This window comes from Anolis carolinensis, chromosome 1 (genome assembly GCF_035594765.1).
Source record: "Anolis carolinensis isolate JA03-04 chromosome 1, rAnoCar3.1.pri, whole genome shotgun sequence".
Taxonomy (NCBI): domain Eukaryota; kingdom Metazoa; phylum Chordata; class Lepidosauria; order Squamata; family Dactyloidae; genus Anolis; species Anolis carolinensis.
In genome coordinates this window covers 39,112,922-39,132,474 of record NC_085841.1, presented here as the reverse complement: position 1 = coordinate 39,132,474, position 19,553 = coordinate 39,112,922, and the positions used below count along the sequence as shown (strand labels likewise).

Genomic DNA, 19,553 nt, shown 5'->3' with positions numbered 1-19,553 from the left:
CAACAATTCCACATGCCTACATGATAAACTGGATTCTTGCTGCAGGAATTTTCTGGATATGAAGGTGACTTGCCCTGAATTATACAATTTTGGATTACTGAAAGAAAATGTAGGGGCATTAGGTAAAGGTAAAGATTTTCCCCTGACATTAAGTCTAGTTGTATCTGACTCTGGGGGTTGGTGCTCATCTCAATTTCTAAGCCGAAAAGCCGGTGTTGTCCATAGACACCTCAAAAGTCATGTGGCCAGCATGACTACATGGAGCGCTGTTACCTTCCCGACAGAGCCATACCTATTGATCCAGTCACATTTGCATTTTTTCAAACTGCTAGGTTGGCAGAAGCTAGGGCTAACATCAGGAGCTCACCCCGCTCCCTAGATTCTAACTGCCGAACTTTCAGTCAGCAAGTTCAGCAGCTCAGTGGTTTAACCCACTGCACCACTAGGGACATTGCATAGTCTTGTATTGAATACCCAAAATAACAAATAGGACTTCCAAATCATCTGTTAAGAGAATTCTACAAAACTTATCATTGCAAAGGGAATAGCTTTGGCATTGAATTAAAAAAAAAACTTCTTACCCTAATGCCTGAAAATTTTTGTTAAATATGGGCAAAATTTGAATGTATATGAATGTGTGAGCCAAGCTGTTACAGTGTGGTTTACTTTACTCAGATTAAGTCTTCATGATTTCTGATATTCCATCTAATTTTTGATTTTTTAAGATTCATAGAAGAAAGCATACCCCACAATCTTGTATATTTGTAAAATAGATGATAGCAAATCATGCTGCTCCCAAGCATCTGAAATACAATAATAGCAGTTCATATCTTTCTGCTGCAATCTTCTTAAGTCTATCAGTCCAATAAAAGGTAACTATCCCTTAGACTCCAACAGCCTGTTAACCAGAAGCACAACATATAGTCAATCCCTTCAGTTTTTTCCTATTAATATTTCAACTTTGCTGTATAGTGACAGGATCCCATAGTTCAAATACTAGATATTGCAGTGTTGTTGTTTTTTTTTTAAACCCTTCTTATATCTCAAAATAACTTATTCTATAAAACAGTTTTGAGTTACTTTATAAAGTAATTAATGTAAAATTATCTACAAGTAGAGTATGTTCTTTTTTAGCAGAGAGAAAACCCCGATTAGCATAAGGTCTGGGAACAGTTTTCATAAAAGTACTTGTCAAAACTTTCCATGTTCTATGAGCTACTGAACTCATGGAATGTACTATATAAGCTTTGCTTCAACCCTTGCATGGTATTGTGGCTCCAAACAAAATTTCTCTCTGCAAGCCTCTGCTGGGAAAGCTGTGTATATATCGGCTTTCCACTGGTCAGCTGCTGCGTTTGGCACAAGGAACAGATTTAGTACAGTATGTTTTCTTCCCTGCATTGGTCTGTTTGAGACTTGTTCTTTTCTTTTTCCATGGCAACACAAGAAGCTAAAACTAGATAAATATTTTCTCCACCTTCTGTACCTAATCAGAGCCTGAACTATCCCCTCTTGTGTACTCGGTTTTTGCTTTCAAGGAAAATACATCTTAAGGCCAGTCCACTTATACCCCATAAAAGATTTTCCAGTGATTTGTTTGCCGGGTTGCAAGAAGACAACACAGCACATAAATCACAGTGGAAAATACTTAGTTTGGCCACAGTGTTCCCCTGTCTATTTTTTCACCATACTACTAGTCTGTTATTAGTTGGATTCACTGTTCTTGTTCCAGTAACAATGAAATGTCTTTTTTTACGCATATAGATAGATATCCCAAGCAATTCACTGTCCTGTAAGCTTGAAAATGATAGCACTAGAACAGGAAGAAAGATTCTCTCCCTTTTTGCTCTTCCAGGGCTGAGAAGTTTTAAATGTTTTCCTACTTAGAATAGATTCAGCATTGAAGATCTTCTCCTTGGGGAGAAATCTGCATTTAGAATGTAATGTGCCTTATGATTATGGTGATTAGATAATGTTCTGCTGCCATGATGTCCAGGAAATTATAGCTCAATTCACAGCCACCTCAGATACCTGGTACTAAGTTAAAGCATGATTTTTCAATATATTTTTTTGGGACAAAATCGTCTAAGATGTACATGTATCCTGCTTTAAACTGTTTTAACCTTTTATTTGTTTTCACTCGTTTAATCATTTATTATGTTTTACTTTGTTTAAATTACATTTACTTGAATCTATTGTGCCATCAAATCTAATGTGCACCTCAGTTTTCACCCTAACCCAAAAAAGTATTTACCATATTACATGAATCTAATACACACCCTAATTTTGGGACATTCATTTAGTTTTAAAAGGTGAGCATTAGAATTGAGTAAATACGGTATATTTTATTGTTCTAATTTTAAATTTGTTTTTTATATTTAAACTGTTTTGCTTGTGCATTGTCCTAATATCCTATGATAGAAGGCAGGAAATAAACAAATATGTTGCTGATGCTATGGTTCAGTGTATAGAAAAGCTGTATGAGATAGTGGGCTGCAGTTCATAGTTACTTTTAAGTTACCAATAGATAATTCGCTATTACAGTGTTCCCTCACTTATCACTGAGCTTAGATTCCAGGACCACCCGCAATAAGTGAAAATCTGCAAAGTAGGGATGCTATATTTATTTTAATATTTATACATTATTTTAGTAGTTATACACTATTTTAAGTCTTTATCAACCAATTGTGTGTTGATAAATCTCCTCCTCCTCCCGTTGTCACTTGGGCTCCTTTTCTCTCCGTTTGACTTCTCCTTCCTCCCTTCCTTAGGCTGTAAATTGTATTTTTTTAATGATTTATAATAGTCTTTTAGAGTTTACTGAAAAACCGTGAAACAGTGAATCCACGAAAAGTGAACTGCGAAGTAGTGAGGGAACACTATTTTTTTCTGGGCCTGTCTGAGATGACGTAGAGGAGGGTTTGAAATTCTGAGACAATTCTTGTTTTGCTAGCTATGAGGTCATCATGGTTCACTGGGAGAAGCCTGTATGTCCTTCCAAGTCAAATTGCCTTACTCCTGGCCATTGGTGATCAGAATCAGTCAGGGCAATTTTACCTTATGTTGCATTCTAAGTTACTTTAATTATTTAGTTGTGTGTAGCTAAATAATTTAAAGGCACTAGATCCCATCTTATCTTGGAAGCTAAACAGAGTCAACCCTCGTTAATACTGGAGTGGGAAATTTCCAATGTATAGGCTATATTTCAGAAGAAAGAACTGGCAAACCACCTCTTAAATGCTGCTTGTCTAGGGAAACTATGAAATTCATGGGATCATCATCCGTCAATTTAAAGACAAACACTCACATATATGTGATTCAGAGTATAAAGTTTGCATTCTTAATAGGATGTTTTTCATTTTTTAAATTGGACAAGCTGAGTAGATTACAGGTTTTAGCCCTCTAGATATTTTGAACGTCCAAAGATTCTTACCATTTGGTCATACTGAGTGAAAGTGTAAGAGTTGTAGATCATAACAGTCAAGGGCCAGAGATTCCCCATCTAAGGAATCAAATGAAAGTTAGTAGTTTATAATTTGAAGTCATCAATTTTACAAGGATGTTTTTATTTTCCTTCCCTTTCAGAAAGAGAAAAGGAGATGAAGTAGATGGTGCTGTAGTATCTAAAAAGAAACCAAAAAAGGAGAAAGAAAAACAGTCCAAACAGGAGAAACTGCTAAAGGTTTGTTTTATGATGATCACCCAGCCTTTAAACCTCCTTTTATAGACAGAAATCAAAAGCACAGAATGAGTTTGGATTAATGGTCACAATTGCCCTCTTACGCTATGTAACAAAATTCGAAAAATGTTCGGTTCCTGGTTTTAAAGTGTTATTCCTGTTTAATTGTGTAGTACTTACTAGACATGGGCCTGAAATTTGTCTCATCCATTTCATTCGTGTTTTCATTTCATACCGTCTGTTCGGATGGCACGGAAGGGGAAGGCCCCTCCTGGAACAAAAATAAACTTGTTACGCAATGCAGACGACAGCCTGCTTTTCAGATCAATGTAGGCCCAAAGCACCGAGGCCTGGCAGGGCATGCAGCCGAGCACTGAGTAAGGAGCGCTCATTACTCGGTGCTTGGCTGCAGGCCCTGCCAGGCCCGGGCCTACACTTGCAGTCTTTGAGCCTATGCGCCCAGGCCTGGCAGGGCCTGCAGCCGAGCGCCAAGTAAGGAGCACTCTGTACTCTGCGCCTGGCTGCAGACACCCCAGCGTTTTGGGCCTACGGGTGCAGGCTTTGGGTCTATGTGCCCAAACCTCTCAGGGCTTGCATCCGATCACCAAGTAAGGAGCACTCCTTACTCAGCACTTGGCTGCAGGCCCTGCCAGGCCCGGGCACATAGGCCCAAAACCTGCACCCATAGGCCCTAAAATTTGGGCCTACGGGTGAAGCCCCCTGCCCCCCCAATATTGGACCAAAAGAAAACTGAAGACAGAGGACAAATGTCTGCCCTCCCGATTTCAGGAGGCTCAATCAAAATGGATCGGGAGCCCCATCGAAAACCGGGACACAAAACGGATTAAGGTTTGCCCCAAATGCACTTGACTAGGACTTACTTTGAAAGTAGTTGTTATACTGCAGAAACTTGGTTTTTGTGGCTGCAACAAACTATGTTGAATTGGTTGAGACTCAATGAGATATTCATTGAAGAAGTATAGCAAAATGTGCTGTAGGATGTCCCGCAAAGACAAAGTTTTTGTAGTTTAATAAACTTTTTTCCAGGTTTTTATTCTAGAACTAATTAGAGAGTGACATTTATAACCCAGGAACAAAAATTGTTATTAATTTAAAGTAGTGTAATTTAATTTCTGTGTCAGTTTTTTTTCTGATGTGGTATCCAAGGCATAGATTTTTCTCCTAGCATGGGATTCTTCTACACTGACACTGTCCTGAATTTGATTTAAAGTCCATATATGGTTTGCAGTATGTTGAGTGAGAAGCTGAAGGTGGTTCTAATGTCAGCACTGTTTCACTTGGAAGCAACCAATTAAAAAAACCATAAACTTATCCCATCTGTCTGTTCCCTACTTGAGTACTGGATAGGCATAAACTCCCAGAAGCATAGCCAGTGGTAAGAACTCTAGAAATTGTAATTCATCAGCATCTGGGAATCCAGAATATTTGGCTTAGAAGTGAATCGCCTCTCTTGTTTTTAATGCCACCAACAAAAAGAATCTTAAGACCAAACCATAGTGTATAGGAGGTTTAGCAGTGTACTGATGTCCATTAAGGCTAATCTCATTTGTGCTGTGTTATGTCCACAGGAGCAGACAGAGCTGATTTGGAACATTAAAGATGAACTAAAGAAAGCATGTTCCACCAATGACCTCAAAGAGCTCCTGATTGCCAACAAACAGGAAGTTCCTTCTGGGGAATCTGCTGTGAGTTGGACTTGGTTATACAGCTATTAAATACATCTTGTGCCCATGAAAGAGGTGTGAGAAAATCAGGGCCTTCTATAAATCTACAAATCGTAGTAAAAAAACCAGTCCAAAAAACCTGTGTCAGTTTACCCACAGGTCAATGTGAGTAATATAACTCTTAGCAAAAAATAAACCCGTTGTCTGAGTGAAATGGCAAAATGCAGACTAAACGTCCATCCCAGGAGAACGTAAAGGAAGCATCAACCTCCTCTCCTCTTTTCGCTGTTGCATCACTTCTGGACTTTTTGAATACCTGATTGGAGAAATGGCAGCTGAGGCCAAGGGCAGCAGGCCTCCCGATACAACATTGGTGCTTTCTCCTCTCTATGGCCCTCAATTTATCCATGTGTCATACCAAAATCTATAATTTTGGCCCCAGACCTGCCTTCAACCTATACATGCTTGACATATATATGGTAGTCATTATTACTAAGATTATCTCAAAGTAAGATTTGAGATGCTGAACTTGATGCTGTTGATGGCAGCTTAACTGACAGTGACTTTCTAGCTGTGAATACTCCATAGAATTGGAAACATGGTGTCATTTATTTATTGCGTTTCCAAAATCTTATAATTGTGAGCATTTAAAACTGGTGAGAAACTAGTGCACGTTTGATACGTCAATTCCTCCCTGTGCAATCTTCCATGAGCTGCTGAAATTTTCTGACAGAATATTTTATTATCAATTGCTTTCCTAATGGCCCAAATATAGAATTTCCCCTTTTCAGAGAAACCACGGATATTGTCACTCACAAATGTAGATTTAGCAGACAACTTCTGTCTTTGTTTTTGGTATCCCTATTTTAATTGCAAGGCACTCTTAGCCATGTGAATTTCACTGGAAGCATGGGATGTAGATATGTTTTCAAATGAGTAAATGTAGTGAAGTAGGTACAGTGCTTCGGGACTAGAGGACCTCTCTGGTTTCGAACAGCTTGTATTGGTGAAGGATAATAGGAGTTTCTCATAACCACTGAAGAAGTGAAAGCTTCCCCGCCCCCTCTTCGTTCCATATGTCTCCAAACAGAGTCAGAAAAGATATTTTGGGGAACTACAGTTCCCAGAATACCCCAGCCCACGTGGCTACTGTCCATAAGTGCTGAAGTGGTATAAGAACTATTGTCCAAAAAGTTAATGTTCCAACTGCTGGCCAGGCTGAGAATGATACATAAGGTCACCATAATACAGAACAGACTATGAAGATGCATGGGGTTTCTCTGTAACTGTATTGCATAGCATAGTGCCGCAGGGCTCCGTCCTGGGCCCGGTTCTGTTCAACATCTTTATTAACGACTTAGACGAAGGGTTAGAAGGCACGATCATCAAGTTTGCAGATGACACCAAACTCGGAGGGATAGCTAACACTCCAGAAGACAGGAGCAGAATTCAAAACGATCTTGACAGACTAGAGAGATGGGCCGAAACTAACAAAATGAAGTTCAACAGGGACAAATGCAAGATACTTCACTTCGGCAGAAAAAATGGAAATCAAAGATACAGAATGGGGGACGCCTGGCTTGACAGCAGTGTGTGCGAAAAAGATCTTGGAGTCCTCGTGGACAACAAGTTAAACATGAGCCTACAATGTGATGCGGCAGCCAAAAAAGCCAATGGGATTTTGGCCTGCATCAATAGGGGAATAACGTCTAGATCCAGGGAAGTCATGCTCCCCCTCTATTCTGCCTTGGTCAGACCACACCTGGAATACTGTGTCCAGTTTTGGGCACCGCAGATGAAGGGAGATGCTGACAAGCTGGAAAGCGTCCAGAGGAGGGCGACTAAAATGATTAAGGGTCTGGAGAACAAGCCCTATGAGGAGAGGCTTAAAGAGCTGGGCATGTTTAGCCTGCAGAAGAGAAGGCTGAGAGGAGACATGATAGCCATGTACAAATATGTGAGGGGAAGTCATAGGGAGGAGGGAGCAAGCTTATTTTCTGCTGCCCTGCAAACTAGGACACGGAACAATGGCTTCAAACTACAGGAAAGGAGATTCCACCTGAACATCAGGAAGAACTTCCTCACTGTGAGGGCTGTTCGGCAGTGGAACTCTCTCCCCCGGAATGTGGTGGAGGCTCCTTCTTTGGAAGCTTTTAAGCAGAGGCTGGATGGCCATCTGTCGGGGGTGCTTTGAATGCGATTTCCTGCTTCTTAGCGGGGGGTTGGACTAGATGGCCCTTGAGGTCTCTTCCAACTCTACTATTCTATGATTCTATGATTCTATAAATATGTCTTCTGTTGTTCCATGGCTTTTCCTGCTCCTCTGTTGCTGTAGATCTTGGACCAAGTTGCAGATGGGATGGCTTTTGGGGCTTTGCTGCCCTGTGAGGAGTGCAAAGGCCAGTTTGTGTTCAAATGTGATGCTTACTACTGCACTGGGGATATTACGGCTTGGACAAAATGTGTTGCCAAGACACAGTCTCCCAACAGGAAAGAATGGATCATCCCAAAGGTAGAAAATGGCCTGTTCATTCAGCTAAGTGTACATGTCTGAAATATGATGAATGGAAAGGTGGAACACATCTGGGAGATAATGGGAGTCAGTTTCTCTTTCAGCTTCACAGTCATTGCTCCACAAAATGTCCTATCCCCCAATTCCCCTCAGTTTGCTATTCAGTATCCTGGTGCCTCTCCTGTTCCCTTCCTCCTCTCCCTCAAACTGAAGAGTTTGGACTCAAGTTTTTTTCAGGTATATTAGATCCATATGTTTGACTGGTTTGGATATGCATCAGCTCCGCCTCCTTAAGATATGGCGGAGAAGATCTGTTTTTTGCCACTAATACAGAGAAGACACAATTCCACCCAAGATCATGGAATAACATGTTTCCTGCATTTTGATTATGTGAAAAAAAATTGCTGAACAAATGTTTTAAAAAGTGATGAAATCTCATTGAGGAATTCTGTTGACTGAACCTGCTTTTGTTTTTGTTATTGGTGGTGGTATTATTTTAATTGTGAGTTGTTCTTAGCCATATGAATTGCATTAGAAGCATGGGACCTATATATGTTTTTGGTTGGTGAAACAGAAACAATGTAGTGAAACAGTTAGGTGAGAAGGTGGTTTTTAACTAAATTTAAACTGTCATCTAGAAAAACTGTGATTATACCATAGTTTTATTTCTAAACATAGTGTTGTGAAATATTAGTGATACATTTTGATCTCTGTAACTAAACTATTTGTTACAGATGAGCTCTTAAGTTGGGTTGCTGTGAGTTTTCCGGGCACTATGGCCATGTTTCGGAAGCATTCTTTCCTGACGTTTCACCCACATCTATGGCAGGCATAGATATGGCTACAAGTATTTAAAAACTCTAAAATCAGGACAGTAAATAAAGAACAACTCTCAGAAAACAGGAATTCCAGGCAGGAAACAATCATGGCCAGTTAACACCTCCCAACAAAGGATTCCCCCAGGTAGGAAGCAGCCAAGCTTTGAAGCTGCAAAACCATTCAATGCTAATCAAGGTGGTCAATTGCAACATTCACACTTGCCTCAGGCAGACAAGAGTTCTTTCTTTCTCCCACTCTGGACATTCCACAGATATATAGACCCCACTAGTTTCCAACAGACCTCACAAACTGAGGATGCCTACCATACATGTGGGTGAAATGTCAGGAGAGAATGCTTCTGGAACATGGCCATACAGCCCAGAAAACTCATAGCTGACATTGTATTATTCTATGGGATTCCTTCTTCCCCCTGTAATTTTTCTTATTTCTTTTTTTTAAAATCTCTTCTCATATGTTCCTGAAACACAGGCCTTTCGGGAAATCACATATCTGAAGAAATTCAAGTTTAAAAAGCAGGAAAGAGTGTTCCCTCCAGAGGCTGCTTGTACAAACCCTGTACCACCTCCAGCAGTTTCCTCCACTCCCGTTATAGAAAACTCCACCACCCCAGCAGGTAAATAAATGGGGCACATGGGTCAGTGTTTCTACTAAAGAAAAAAATGATGAAAAATACTGGATTTAAATACTGTCATAGATTAAAACAATACATAAGAAATACTTTGTGATGTTATTTTTAAAAACACAACAATATTGATTGAAAGTTATACAGAAGACAGTCAGAGATCAAAGGAGTTGCAGATCCAACAAAATAAAAGGAAGAATATGTTCTCACCACTCAGAATACTCAGTATAAACTGTTATGCATACTTTCTTCGTTAAAATTGGATTCTCTTAACTTAAAATGCTTGTTTTGAAAATATAAATAATTTTGTATGTCTTTCTTCCCCCTTCCTCACCTAATCTACCAATCATAATGTGCACATTTACACATGAACAAACAGATAAACCATTAAATAGCATGAAGATTTTAGTCCTTGGGAAATTGTCAAAAAACAAGGATGAAATCAAATCTGCCATTGAAGAACTTGGAGGAAAAGTGACAGCTACTGTGAATAGAGCAAACTTGTGCATAAGCTCACAAAGTAAGTCAGTGTTTTCAGTTTCATTAACAAACTTCAATTAGCAGACGTGTTAAGGTAGTGCACTTTGGAAAAGGAGTAACAGCTAGTGATGGGATAGGAGTGTGTGTGGAAGGCTTCAGAAATAAAAACAAATCTTTCCATTTTAAAAAAGTTTTGAAGGCATAAAAAGTAGGAACTGCTAGTAGGGCAATACCAGACTGCATGCCATCATGCACTCCACTCTAAAGTTTTCCTTCTGTTTTTCCTCCGTAAAATACGTTCTCAACATTTTGTATCCACTGAATATGCTCTGTTTTCATTGCCTAGTTTGGGATTTAACCTGGTAAGGAGCAGTACAGAAATAGCTGGTGTGATTGAGTATAAAATATCTGTGTTTCCATTCAAAATTTAGAAAAAAATATTTTGGGGGATCTAACTTCCAGCTTTACTACAAAAATTAATGTTCCATGTTCTCTTCCTGGAAGCTTGAGATTCAGTGAATCAGATTAGCTCTACCTCTAAATCACAGGTTTCACCCACCCTGCCCACTTTTTGTAAATACAGTAGAGTCTCACTTATCCAACACTCGCTTATCCATCGTTCTGGATTATCCAACGCATTTTTGTAGTCAATGTTTTCAATACATCATGATATTTTGGTGCTAAATTCGTAAATACAATAATTACTACATAGCATTACTGCATATTGAACTACATTTTCTGTCAAATTTGTTGTTAAACATGATGTTTTGGTGCTTAATTTGTAAAATCATAACCTAATTTGATGTGTAATAGGTTTTTCCTTAATCCCTCCTTATTATCCGACATATTCACTTATCCAACATTCTGCCATCCCGTTTATGTTGGATAAGTGAGACTCTACTGTACCTAAAAACGTGGATGTTCCGCTATGCCTTTGATTAAACAGTTCACCAGAGAATTGCCCCCCAACTATAATTCATTATCAGCTCATGCACTTTATCACTGTCCCCTGCCCTATAGATCTAGCATTTCTAAATGACATTGCCCCCAAGCCCTAATTTATTTTGGCTCCTGCAGTTTTTCCACCAGCCCTATTTTGAAACTCTTGCACAAGCTCCTATCCTCCGAGCTCAGCATTTATTGCTGTTCAGGCTTATTGGTTGTTTTATGATGTTGCTTTTATGTTGTAATGATGTTGTTTATACATTTTATTGTGTTGTGTTTTTAATCTATGTTGGATCAGGCTTGTCCCCATGTAAGCTGCCCCGAGTCCCTTTGGGGAGATGGAGGCGGGATACAAAAATTAAGTTATTATGAAGTTATTATTCATGCCCATTTGCAAAAATAACTGATGTGTCCTGATGCTCAGGTTTGCTTTTTCTTTTATTTTCCACCCCTTTCCCTAACTCCTGTTAATAACCTTACAGAGGAAATTGACAAGATGAATAAGAAGATGGAGGAGGTGAAACAGGCCCAGGTGCGAGTTGTCTCAGAAGAGTTCCTCCAGGACGCAAAGGCCTCCAGCAAGGGCTTACAGGAGCTTTTGTCACTCCATGCGCTCTCTCCGTGGGGCACAGAGGTCAAGCAGGAACACAAAGAGGTGTTTGTGGCAGAAAAATCCAGTGGACACTCGAACATGAAAAGCACTGGAAAAAACAAGGAAGAACAAGGTGAAGGGGAACAAAAAAAAATGTAATCACGACATCTCCAGTCCTTTGTCTTGTTGCTGTTGCTTTACAGAATGATGGTGCTAACTGCCTGGAAGGAAGCCAAAAATTTGTTCTATTGCTAAGATAAGCAAACTGTCCCCTCAAAGTACTCTGCTTTTCCATGTCTGAAAAGCAAAAGGAATTGATATTTTCAAATCAACATTTGATGAATGGATTGAAGATAGTGAGCGGGCTTCTGTTCCGTCTGTGCAAACTTGCATTGCTGAATTCTGGTGATCAACTTGGCCATGAGTTCATAATTTCACAAATTAGCCTCAAAACATTTGTGTTCTCCTGTATTTCAGATTCCTTTGCAAAGAGTGGGAATACTTGGCCTTCCATATGTTTTGGTCTTAGTGTCCATTTCATCCACTGTGACAATAATAAGGAGCCATGAGAGTTTTAATCTTTAATATTTGAAGGGCAAAATTTCTCCCATCTTCACATTTGCCTTCTGCATTACTCACATATATCTCATATCAGACATCATCTTTGTGTATGAGGAAAGGACAATGATTCCTTTAAGATGAAGATGCCATTTCAAGATTTATTTTTTAAAATAAATACAGAAATGCAAAAAATGTTATTAACAATATTTGTTTGCACTGTTATTGTGTTGTAAGCTGCTCCAAGTCCCCTTGGGGAGATGGGGCAGGATACAAATAAAGATGATGATGATGATCATGATGATGATGATCATGATTATTATTATTATTATTATTATTATTATTATTATTATTATTATATCCATTTTAAGCTGATTTAACTCAGCATCGTCTTCTTATTTTCTTCCCTCCCTGCTCTTCTACTTTGTCTAGGAACCAGCAAGTCTGAAAAGAAAATGAAGCTGACAGTGAAAGGAGGTGCTGCTGTAGATCCTGATTCAGGTGATTTCAGAAACCCATATATAGATATAGATATATCTTAGTTTTGAGTATTCTATGATAACTTTAGGACTGGGAAGGCTCTACTGTATGTAAGTGCCCACCTCTTATCCATTATGAACACTTTGGTTGTATGTGAATAGCGGGAAAGTGCTCACATGTCATGGTTTGTTGTGATGTACAGTCCCATGAACAAGCCATGGTTTCTTAACCCGCCACAGACCACAGCCTTGCTGTATGTTTTGCCTTGTCGACTCTGGCTTGTTTACACCTTGGCATATAACATCTTAATATACAACCATAGCAAATGTATGATGGAGTAGGGTGGAGAGAGGGGGGGAAACAACCTAGAAATGAGAAAGGCATTGCATCATGTGATCCCAGCCATGAAAGCCTTTGACAACACATTGCATCATGATTGCTATTGCGGTGTCAAAAGAATTTGCAATTTGTCCACTGGAAGAATGTCTTTGGACAGTAAATCACTGGAAGTCTGCGGGGAAGTAAAACTGTTCTGATAGGATGGGAAAGGGTAAAGCAAATAAAATAATTTAAAATAAATTCCAGACTGTTGAAATTCTCATTTGAAACATCTTTCTTTTTGAAATAAGAAGGAAAATGAAGGCATTCCCCTGCTGATTAGGACTGGTGTTCTAGTTCAGCTAATGATCAGTATAAGGGAAATGTATTTTTCTTTAACTCCCGTTCATGTTCTCTCTTTTTTTTTCTCTTTGTAAGGCTTGGAAGATTCTGCTCACGTCTTTGAAAAAGGTGGTAAAATCTTCAGTGCTACTCTTGGTCTGGTTGATATTGTCAGGGGAACAAATTCATATTATAAGCTTCAGTTACTGGAAGATGACAGAGAACTCAGGTTTGTTTTTCTTTGCTCATAAATGGGAATTCTCTGGCACACTTCTTTTATAGCTTGGCTTCTTTAGTGATGCTTGTTTGCTACATGTGATATCTTTTAATAGTGAGAGACCTGAGCAGAACCGCTGAACTCCACTAGTTAATTCTTTTTTCCATGCTCCTAAAAGGATCACGTGAATCCAGTGCCAGAAGGAGTTGTACAGAAGGCTAGTAGCTCTGTTACATCAAAAAGAACATTCATGCTACAGTCTTACAATAAATGATCTAGAACACTGCTTCTTGAACTGTGGGTTCCCAACCCCATATGGAGTCTCTAGCTTAATGGTGGGGTCACAAAAATTTGGCAACAGTAAAGGTTTTCTGTCACCTAGTGGCAGTTTTAGGCATTTACACTAATCTGTTCTGTGGTGTTTACAGTGTATTCTGCAGAAGATGCTTCAACTGTAGTTCATAAAAAAGGAAATTAGCCTGAGCTGTTTAGGGAGCCTTGCAAATGCTGACGATATCAGTAAATGCTTTATTTTTATGCTTATTTTATATACCTATATAACCGGAGTCACGTAAACATTTCTTGGGCCAAAAGGGGTTGTGAGTGGAAAAAGTTAAGCCCTAAACTAGAAGAAGTCCCTTTATTTCTGAGTAGATTTGCAAAGGGCTTTCCTAGTAGCCTTTTATCTCCTTAAAGACTGAGCTGAACTGCAAGAGGCCCAGTAAATGCAAAAACTAGAATCCAGCATGGTATAGTTTTGAGCAGTAGACTCTTGAGATCAGTGTTCGAATCCTTGCTTGTAGAAATCACATTCTTCTTAGGCAAGTCACATTCTCTTAGTCTGTGATTTCTGTGCAAAGCCTTGTGTCACAACACAGATGTTAAACTGGCAAAGCAATACTAGATGGGTCACCTATCCATTGTTCTGTAGGTATTTACTTATTTATTCATTCATGCATTCAAATGCAGATTTATGTTTTCAAAAATAAAACAAAATGGAGAGCTAAGAGCAAGGCAGGCAAAACCGAACATTGTAGTAGAGACACATGGTTGTAGTGCTGATATTGTGATTATTAGATTGTTGTTGTTTTTAGGAATTCTAGACAATAAGGCAATTCACCAGTGGATTGGAGCCTTCTGGTGCTGTGGATGCTCCCTCCAAAGTTTAATAAGCAGACTTCCAAATGGTTTAAATTTAGTTGGAAATTTTCATATAGCATTGGGTGTACAGTTAGCCCTCCATAAGAGCACAGCGCTAATTTGAAACTGGGAAAACCATGAATAAAGTACTATTTTGAATCCCACTGGAGGACCTGCAAAGGTCTGGAGAATTGTGTGTTTGTGTTTGTTTGTTTTAGGAATCTCTAGTTTTTTCAGCATGACTTCTGGTGGAAGTGGACCATAGAGTTGTAACTAGAGGACCTAGAGATTTCTAGAAAGAACATATTAATCAAATTTGCCAAAGTCAAAACTGCAAGTAGTATTTTGTTATTAGGTTTGGGTTCTTCTGTATTGACGTTTTTTCTCAGGTCATTGTGACATTATGTAGGTAGAGGACAATAGGCAGATCAATTCATTGCAGCTGTTGGAAATGGACACATGTTCTAATGGGATGTGAATTTGTACGCTGGTTTTCCTCTAAAACCATTTTCTGCCATGTTTCCTTTTGGTTGTAGATACTGGGTTTTCCGTTCCTGGGGTCGTGTTGGCACAAGCATTGGGAGCAATAAACTAGAACAGATGCCATCTAAAGAAGAAGCCATTGAACATTTCCTGAATCTGTATGAGGAAAAGACAGGGAACTCCTGGCATTCCAAAAATTTCACTAAGTATCCCAAGAAATTCTACCCTCTGGAAATAGACTATGGACAGGTAATGATGATTGCCCACAAAAATCACTTGTTTCGGAAAATATGAGGTGGGCATTTTGCTACCTCTGTCTGTTGAAGGACTAACAGGTCTCATCAGCCCTGGAAAACAGAGCCAGCCAATGGTGGGAGCTGATGAGAACTGCAGTCCAAGAACATCCCAATCAACACATATAGGAAATACTTTGGATTATTTAGGAGAACACCAGAACATGCATAGAGCCTTGCTATATCATATACTGAGTTGAATCCTGACCTGGTTGTGCATAAACTTATTTAACTCAATAATGGTTATATTAGCAGTATAAGCCAAGTTGATTTTGATAGATTTGCTGGAAGCACGGAAGTAACCAAATGACAGTTCATCTGTGTACGGCAGGAGTGGTCAACTTGCCAGTCTTTGGGAGTACTTATTTACTTTATTTCTATCCTGTCTTTCTCCCCATCAGGACTCAAAGTGGCTAACAGCAACAATGTGATACAATCCAAAACAAAGCAACTACAAAAATATTTTAAAAATAATATTTGTGTCATGGATACAAAAGTTAAAACAGTTAAAATACAATTCAAACTACATTTAAATCTAAACATCCCCCACAAAAGCCACCCACAACCTCCCTCATCATCTCCCACATGCCTGATGTCAGAGATATGACCTCATTTGCCTGCAAAAGGCAAGCAGGGATGGGCCATCCTGGTCTCTCCTGGGAATACACACTGACCTCTTACAGGACTTTGGAGGGCCATTTTATCCCCTCCATTTCACAACATTTGGGGGCATAAAATGGACTTCAAAAAATTCAGTATTGTCAATTCAAAGCCCCTTTACCCTCTGTTTCTATACAATCTCCTTTCTTGGATACTGTTTTTCTTCTGATAGAAACCACAGCTTTGTTTGAGTAATCTAATTGAACAAAATTTGTCATCAGTTTTTTTCTCTGAAGAAAATAATGGATTATTAATTCTTTAGAACAGAATTTAATATGTTGTTTAAAGCAGGGTGGATTTATTTCTAAGATCAGTTGAAAAATTGGAATGCTTACTCGCGCGCAAGATTTTGCTTCCTAATTTGTAAATGTGAGTGGCCCACATACACGCTCTCTTTTTTCTCCCACAAGGATGAAGAAGCGGTGAAGAAACTGACAGTGAGTGCAGGAACCAAATCAAAGCTTCCCAAGCCAGTCCAAGACCTTATTAAGATGATCTTTGATGTGGAAAGCATGAAGAAGGCCATGGTGGAATTTGAGGTTACTAATCATCACAGGCTTTGAACTATTTCTCACTTTTGTCATGTTTTATTTATTTTATTTCGTATCAAAAGCATTGCATAAATAGATAAGTTTAAAACTCATAAAATAAAGGGATCACAAGCTGCTAGATAGTTTTAGACCAAAAACGGGCAACAGTGACTGCATTGTCTGTAGCTTTAAGCAGTTCTTCCTCTGTGCATGAAGCAGGGCATTGTGGGCAAGCGTACAGATACTGAGTTGTTTGTTCTGCTCCATATTAAAACACTAGTTTATTGGTATTAGTGGAATTTCGACACTGTATGATTCTTCATGTAGCTTTTGGTAAAGCTCTATAACAAATAGCATAGACGCTGTCCATGAACAGAGTCTATACACAGATTATGAGTTTAAAAAACCAAACTTGGATTAAAATTGCATTGCTTTCCCCCTTTGCATTATTTCCCATTGACTTGAGAAATTTCCTTGAGCAGTATGGTTTTGAGTGTTGGTATCTTCAAACATGAAATATCCCAAGTGAAACTGAGATAGTAGGGTCCTGTAGGAATTTACAATGTCTAGACTGACCAGTTTATGTGGGCTTTTAAATACAGTTAATCCCTACCTGCAAAACATAGTTGCTGCTTTTTCTGTGAAGCATAATGATACGTGTACCAAGTGATTTTTTTCACCAGCTTATTTCCTGGATGTTTTCAAATAACGAAGTCCTGGTTTAATTTTTTCCATTTATCTTTTTCTTTAGATTGACCTCCAGAAAATGCCTTTGGGGAAGCTAAGTAAGAGGCAGATTCAGAGTGCGTACTCCATCCTTAATGAGGTTCAGCAGGTGAGCATTAAAAAAGGAACTTTTCTAATGATGCAAGGAATTCATAAGACGTTCTGTGCTGGGAGTTAACTGAATTCTCACTTTTTTTCCTCTCACAGTAAATTGCACTTTAGTATTATTACACTGAGGGAGTTTTTACAGTGTAAATTCATATGTATATAGTGAAATGGTTGCTTTGTTCTGTTTGAATTCCGCTTTCTTGTTGAAGGAAGTAATTAATGTTAATCAGAATGGTTGCACAGAAAGGACATGGTTTGACTATGTAATGACCTCTGTACAAATTGGCACAGGAATAGTCCTAATTTGATCTTTCAGGCTTTAAAGCCTTTTAAGTGAACAGTAGAGGAAGCAGTTGAAGTTAATCTTAGGTTGTCAGCTTTTATACATTAATGCTCTCTAGTTGGATTTGGCCTTGTGTTCCTTACTGCTAACTAATTTGGCTTAATGCTTTTGTAGGGTGTCATTGTTCTCTACAAAGCAGTAAAGAGAGACTAGAAATGCTAATTAGAGTTCAAAGTTTCTACTTTGCACTCTGGTTTGTCTGGTCTGAATATTACAAGAGACTACCCAAATCTTAAACAAATATACTGAGATTTCCCGTTAAGTGTTACAAAGGATGGCTTGGACTTAATTCATTTGATAGTTACACCTGTTAACTCCAGTTCACTCTCTGATTAGTTGTGTGATCAAGAAGGTTAAACTAATCTTTTAAAAAGAGAAATCAGTTAGGGGCACTTCATTTATCTTGTCTGAAAAAGGCATATAAAGGTTACTCTAACTAATGATACATTGATTATAATATGAGGTCTGACAATGAGATAGTGGCTTTTAAAAGAACAGAATTTGATTGTTATCTTCCCTGACACATACACACCTGCATCCTGTTGGCAAAATAATTGTCTGATGTTGCCATTTACTCTAAAGAGCCATTTTACACTCTTTGGAAGATGGCATCAAGTATGAATTATTATCAGGGTGTTGTCACCAGAAGGAAAGAAGTTGAGGTGAGGGTAAAAGGGGGGGGGGAGTCAGGTTTTGGGAGAAGTTGTTCATTCAGGGGGCTGCATGGCTGATTGGTAGCAAATTCAGGAATTGCTTTTCTTCAGAGTTTCCACTTTTTGGGTTGAAACAGGTGGGTATTATTATTCATTTCTATCCCACTTTTCTCCCATAGGTGGGACTCAAAGCAGTATACAAAGTTTTAAATACCAATACTTATACATCGACACACAAATATATGATCAACTAAAACATCATATACTAATTTTAAAATAACCTAATTTAAACATATCATATAAAACAATTAATACTTACAACAGGTACCACTAAATTTTCCCTAACCTCAGGCCACTCAGGTTATTTGTAAAAATAAAATTATACTGTTCCTGAGACATCCATTTCACATCATATTTATTTATTTATTTACAGTATTTATATTCCGCCCTTCTCACCCCAAAGGGGACTCAGGGCAGATCACATTATATACATATAAGGCAAACATTCAATGCCATATACACACAGAACAAAGACAGAGACAGATGCAGAGGCAGTTTAACCTCCTCCTGAGGGGATGTTCGATTCCGGCCACAGGGGGAGCAGCTACTTCATTGTCCACTGCGACGGCACTTCCTCATTCCAACGGCGGCTGGATGATTTTTATGGAGTCGTAAATTATTTAAATTAGCCTCCCCACTTTATAAGTGGTACCTTAATTTCCTACCTGATAGATGCAACTATCTTTCGGGTTGCTAGGTCAGCAACAAGCCAGGGCTATTCTTTATTTTTAATTGTTGGGTGCTCACCCCGACCATGGGCTGGCCTCGAACTCATGACCTCATGGTCAGAGTGATTTATTGCAGCTGGCTGCTCACCAGCCTGCGCCACAGCTTGGCAGCTGTCGGGCCAACGAAGCATTCAGTGGTGAATATTACCAGCAGTTATCTGGCAGTGCCTATTGTCATTCATCTGGGAAGGCCTGGCTCCACAGAAAAGTTTTAATTTGTGATTGAAAAGCCAGTAAGGAGGGGGTCAATTGTACCTCTCTAGGAAGGGAGTTCCAGAGCTGTGGGGCCACCACCGAAAAGGTCATATCTCTCTTAGCAGGTAGTGAAGAGGTTTATGGATGCCATTTGAAAACAACATGACAAAATACCGTAATTGGATGGTGTACTCAGAAACTCATCTCAGTAGGCAGAGATGTGTGGTTAAAATACTGTTTAAAATTAATTTCATAACAGCCTCTTGCAAGTTGTTCAGGTGCCTACTTTAAATGCTCAGTCTTTAAAATAACATTTGAGTATGTTGTAATAGGTATTGTTTTGCCTTCTAGATACCTTGTAACT

General features: G+C 39.0%; 1 protein-coding gene across 1 annotated transcript in view; it reads left to right on the top strand.

The window, feature by feature from the left end:
* Positions 1–19,553, top strand: part of parp1 (poly(ADP-ribose) polymerase 1) — a 49,673-nt gene that overhangs the window by 18,559 nt on the left and 11,561 nt on the right. The window contains exons 5-15 of the mRNA XM_003216066.4: positions 3,586–3,682; positions 5,269–5,385; positions 7,700–7,876; positions 9,185–9,329; positions 9,718–9,858; positions 11,246–11,488; positions 12,346–12,414; positions 13,150–13,282; positions 14,947–15,142; positions 16,257–16,385; positions 17,128–17,211. Of these exons, the coding sequence (XP_003216114.2) occupies positions 3,586–3,682; positions 5,269–5,385; positions 7,700–7,876; positions 9,185–9,329; positions 9,718–9,858; positions 11,246–11,488; positions 12,346–12,414; positions 13,150–13,282; positions 14,947–15,142; positions 16,257–16,385; positions 17,128–17,211 (1,531 nt within the window). The remainder of the gene's footprint in view (positions 1–3,585; positions 3,683–5,268; positions 5,386–7,699; positions 7,877–9,184; positions 9,330–9,717; positions 9,859–11,245; positions 11,489–12,345; positions 12,415–13,149; positions 13,283–14,946; positions 15,143–16,256; positions 16,386–17,127; positions 17,212–19,553) is intronic.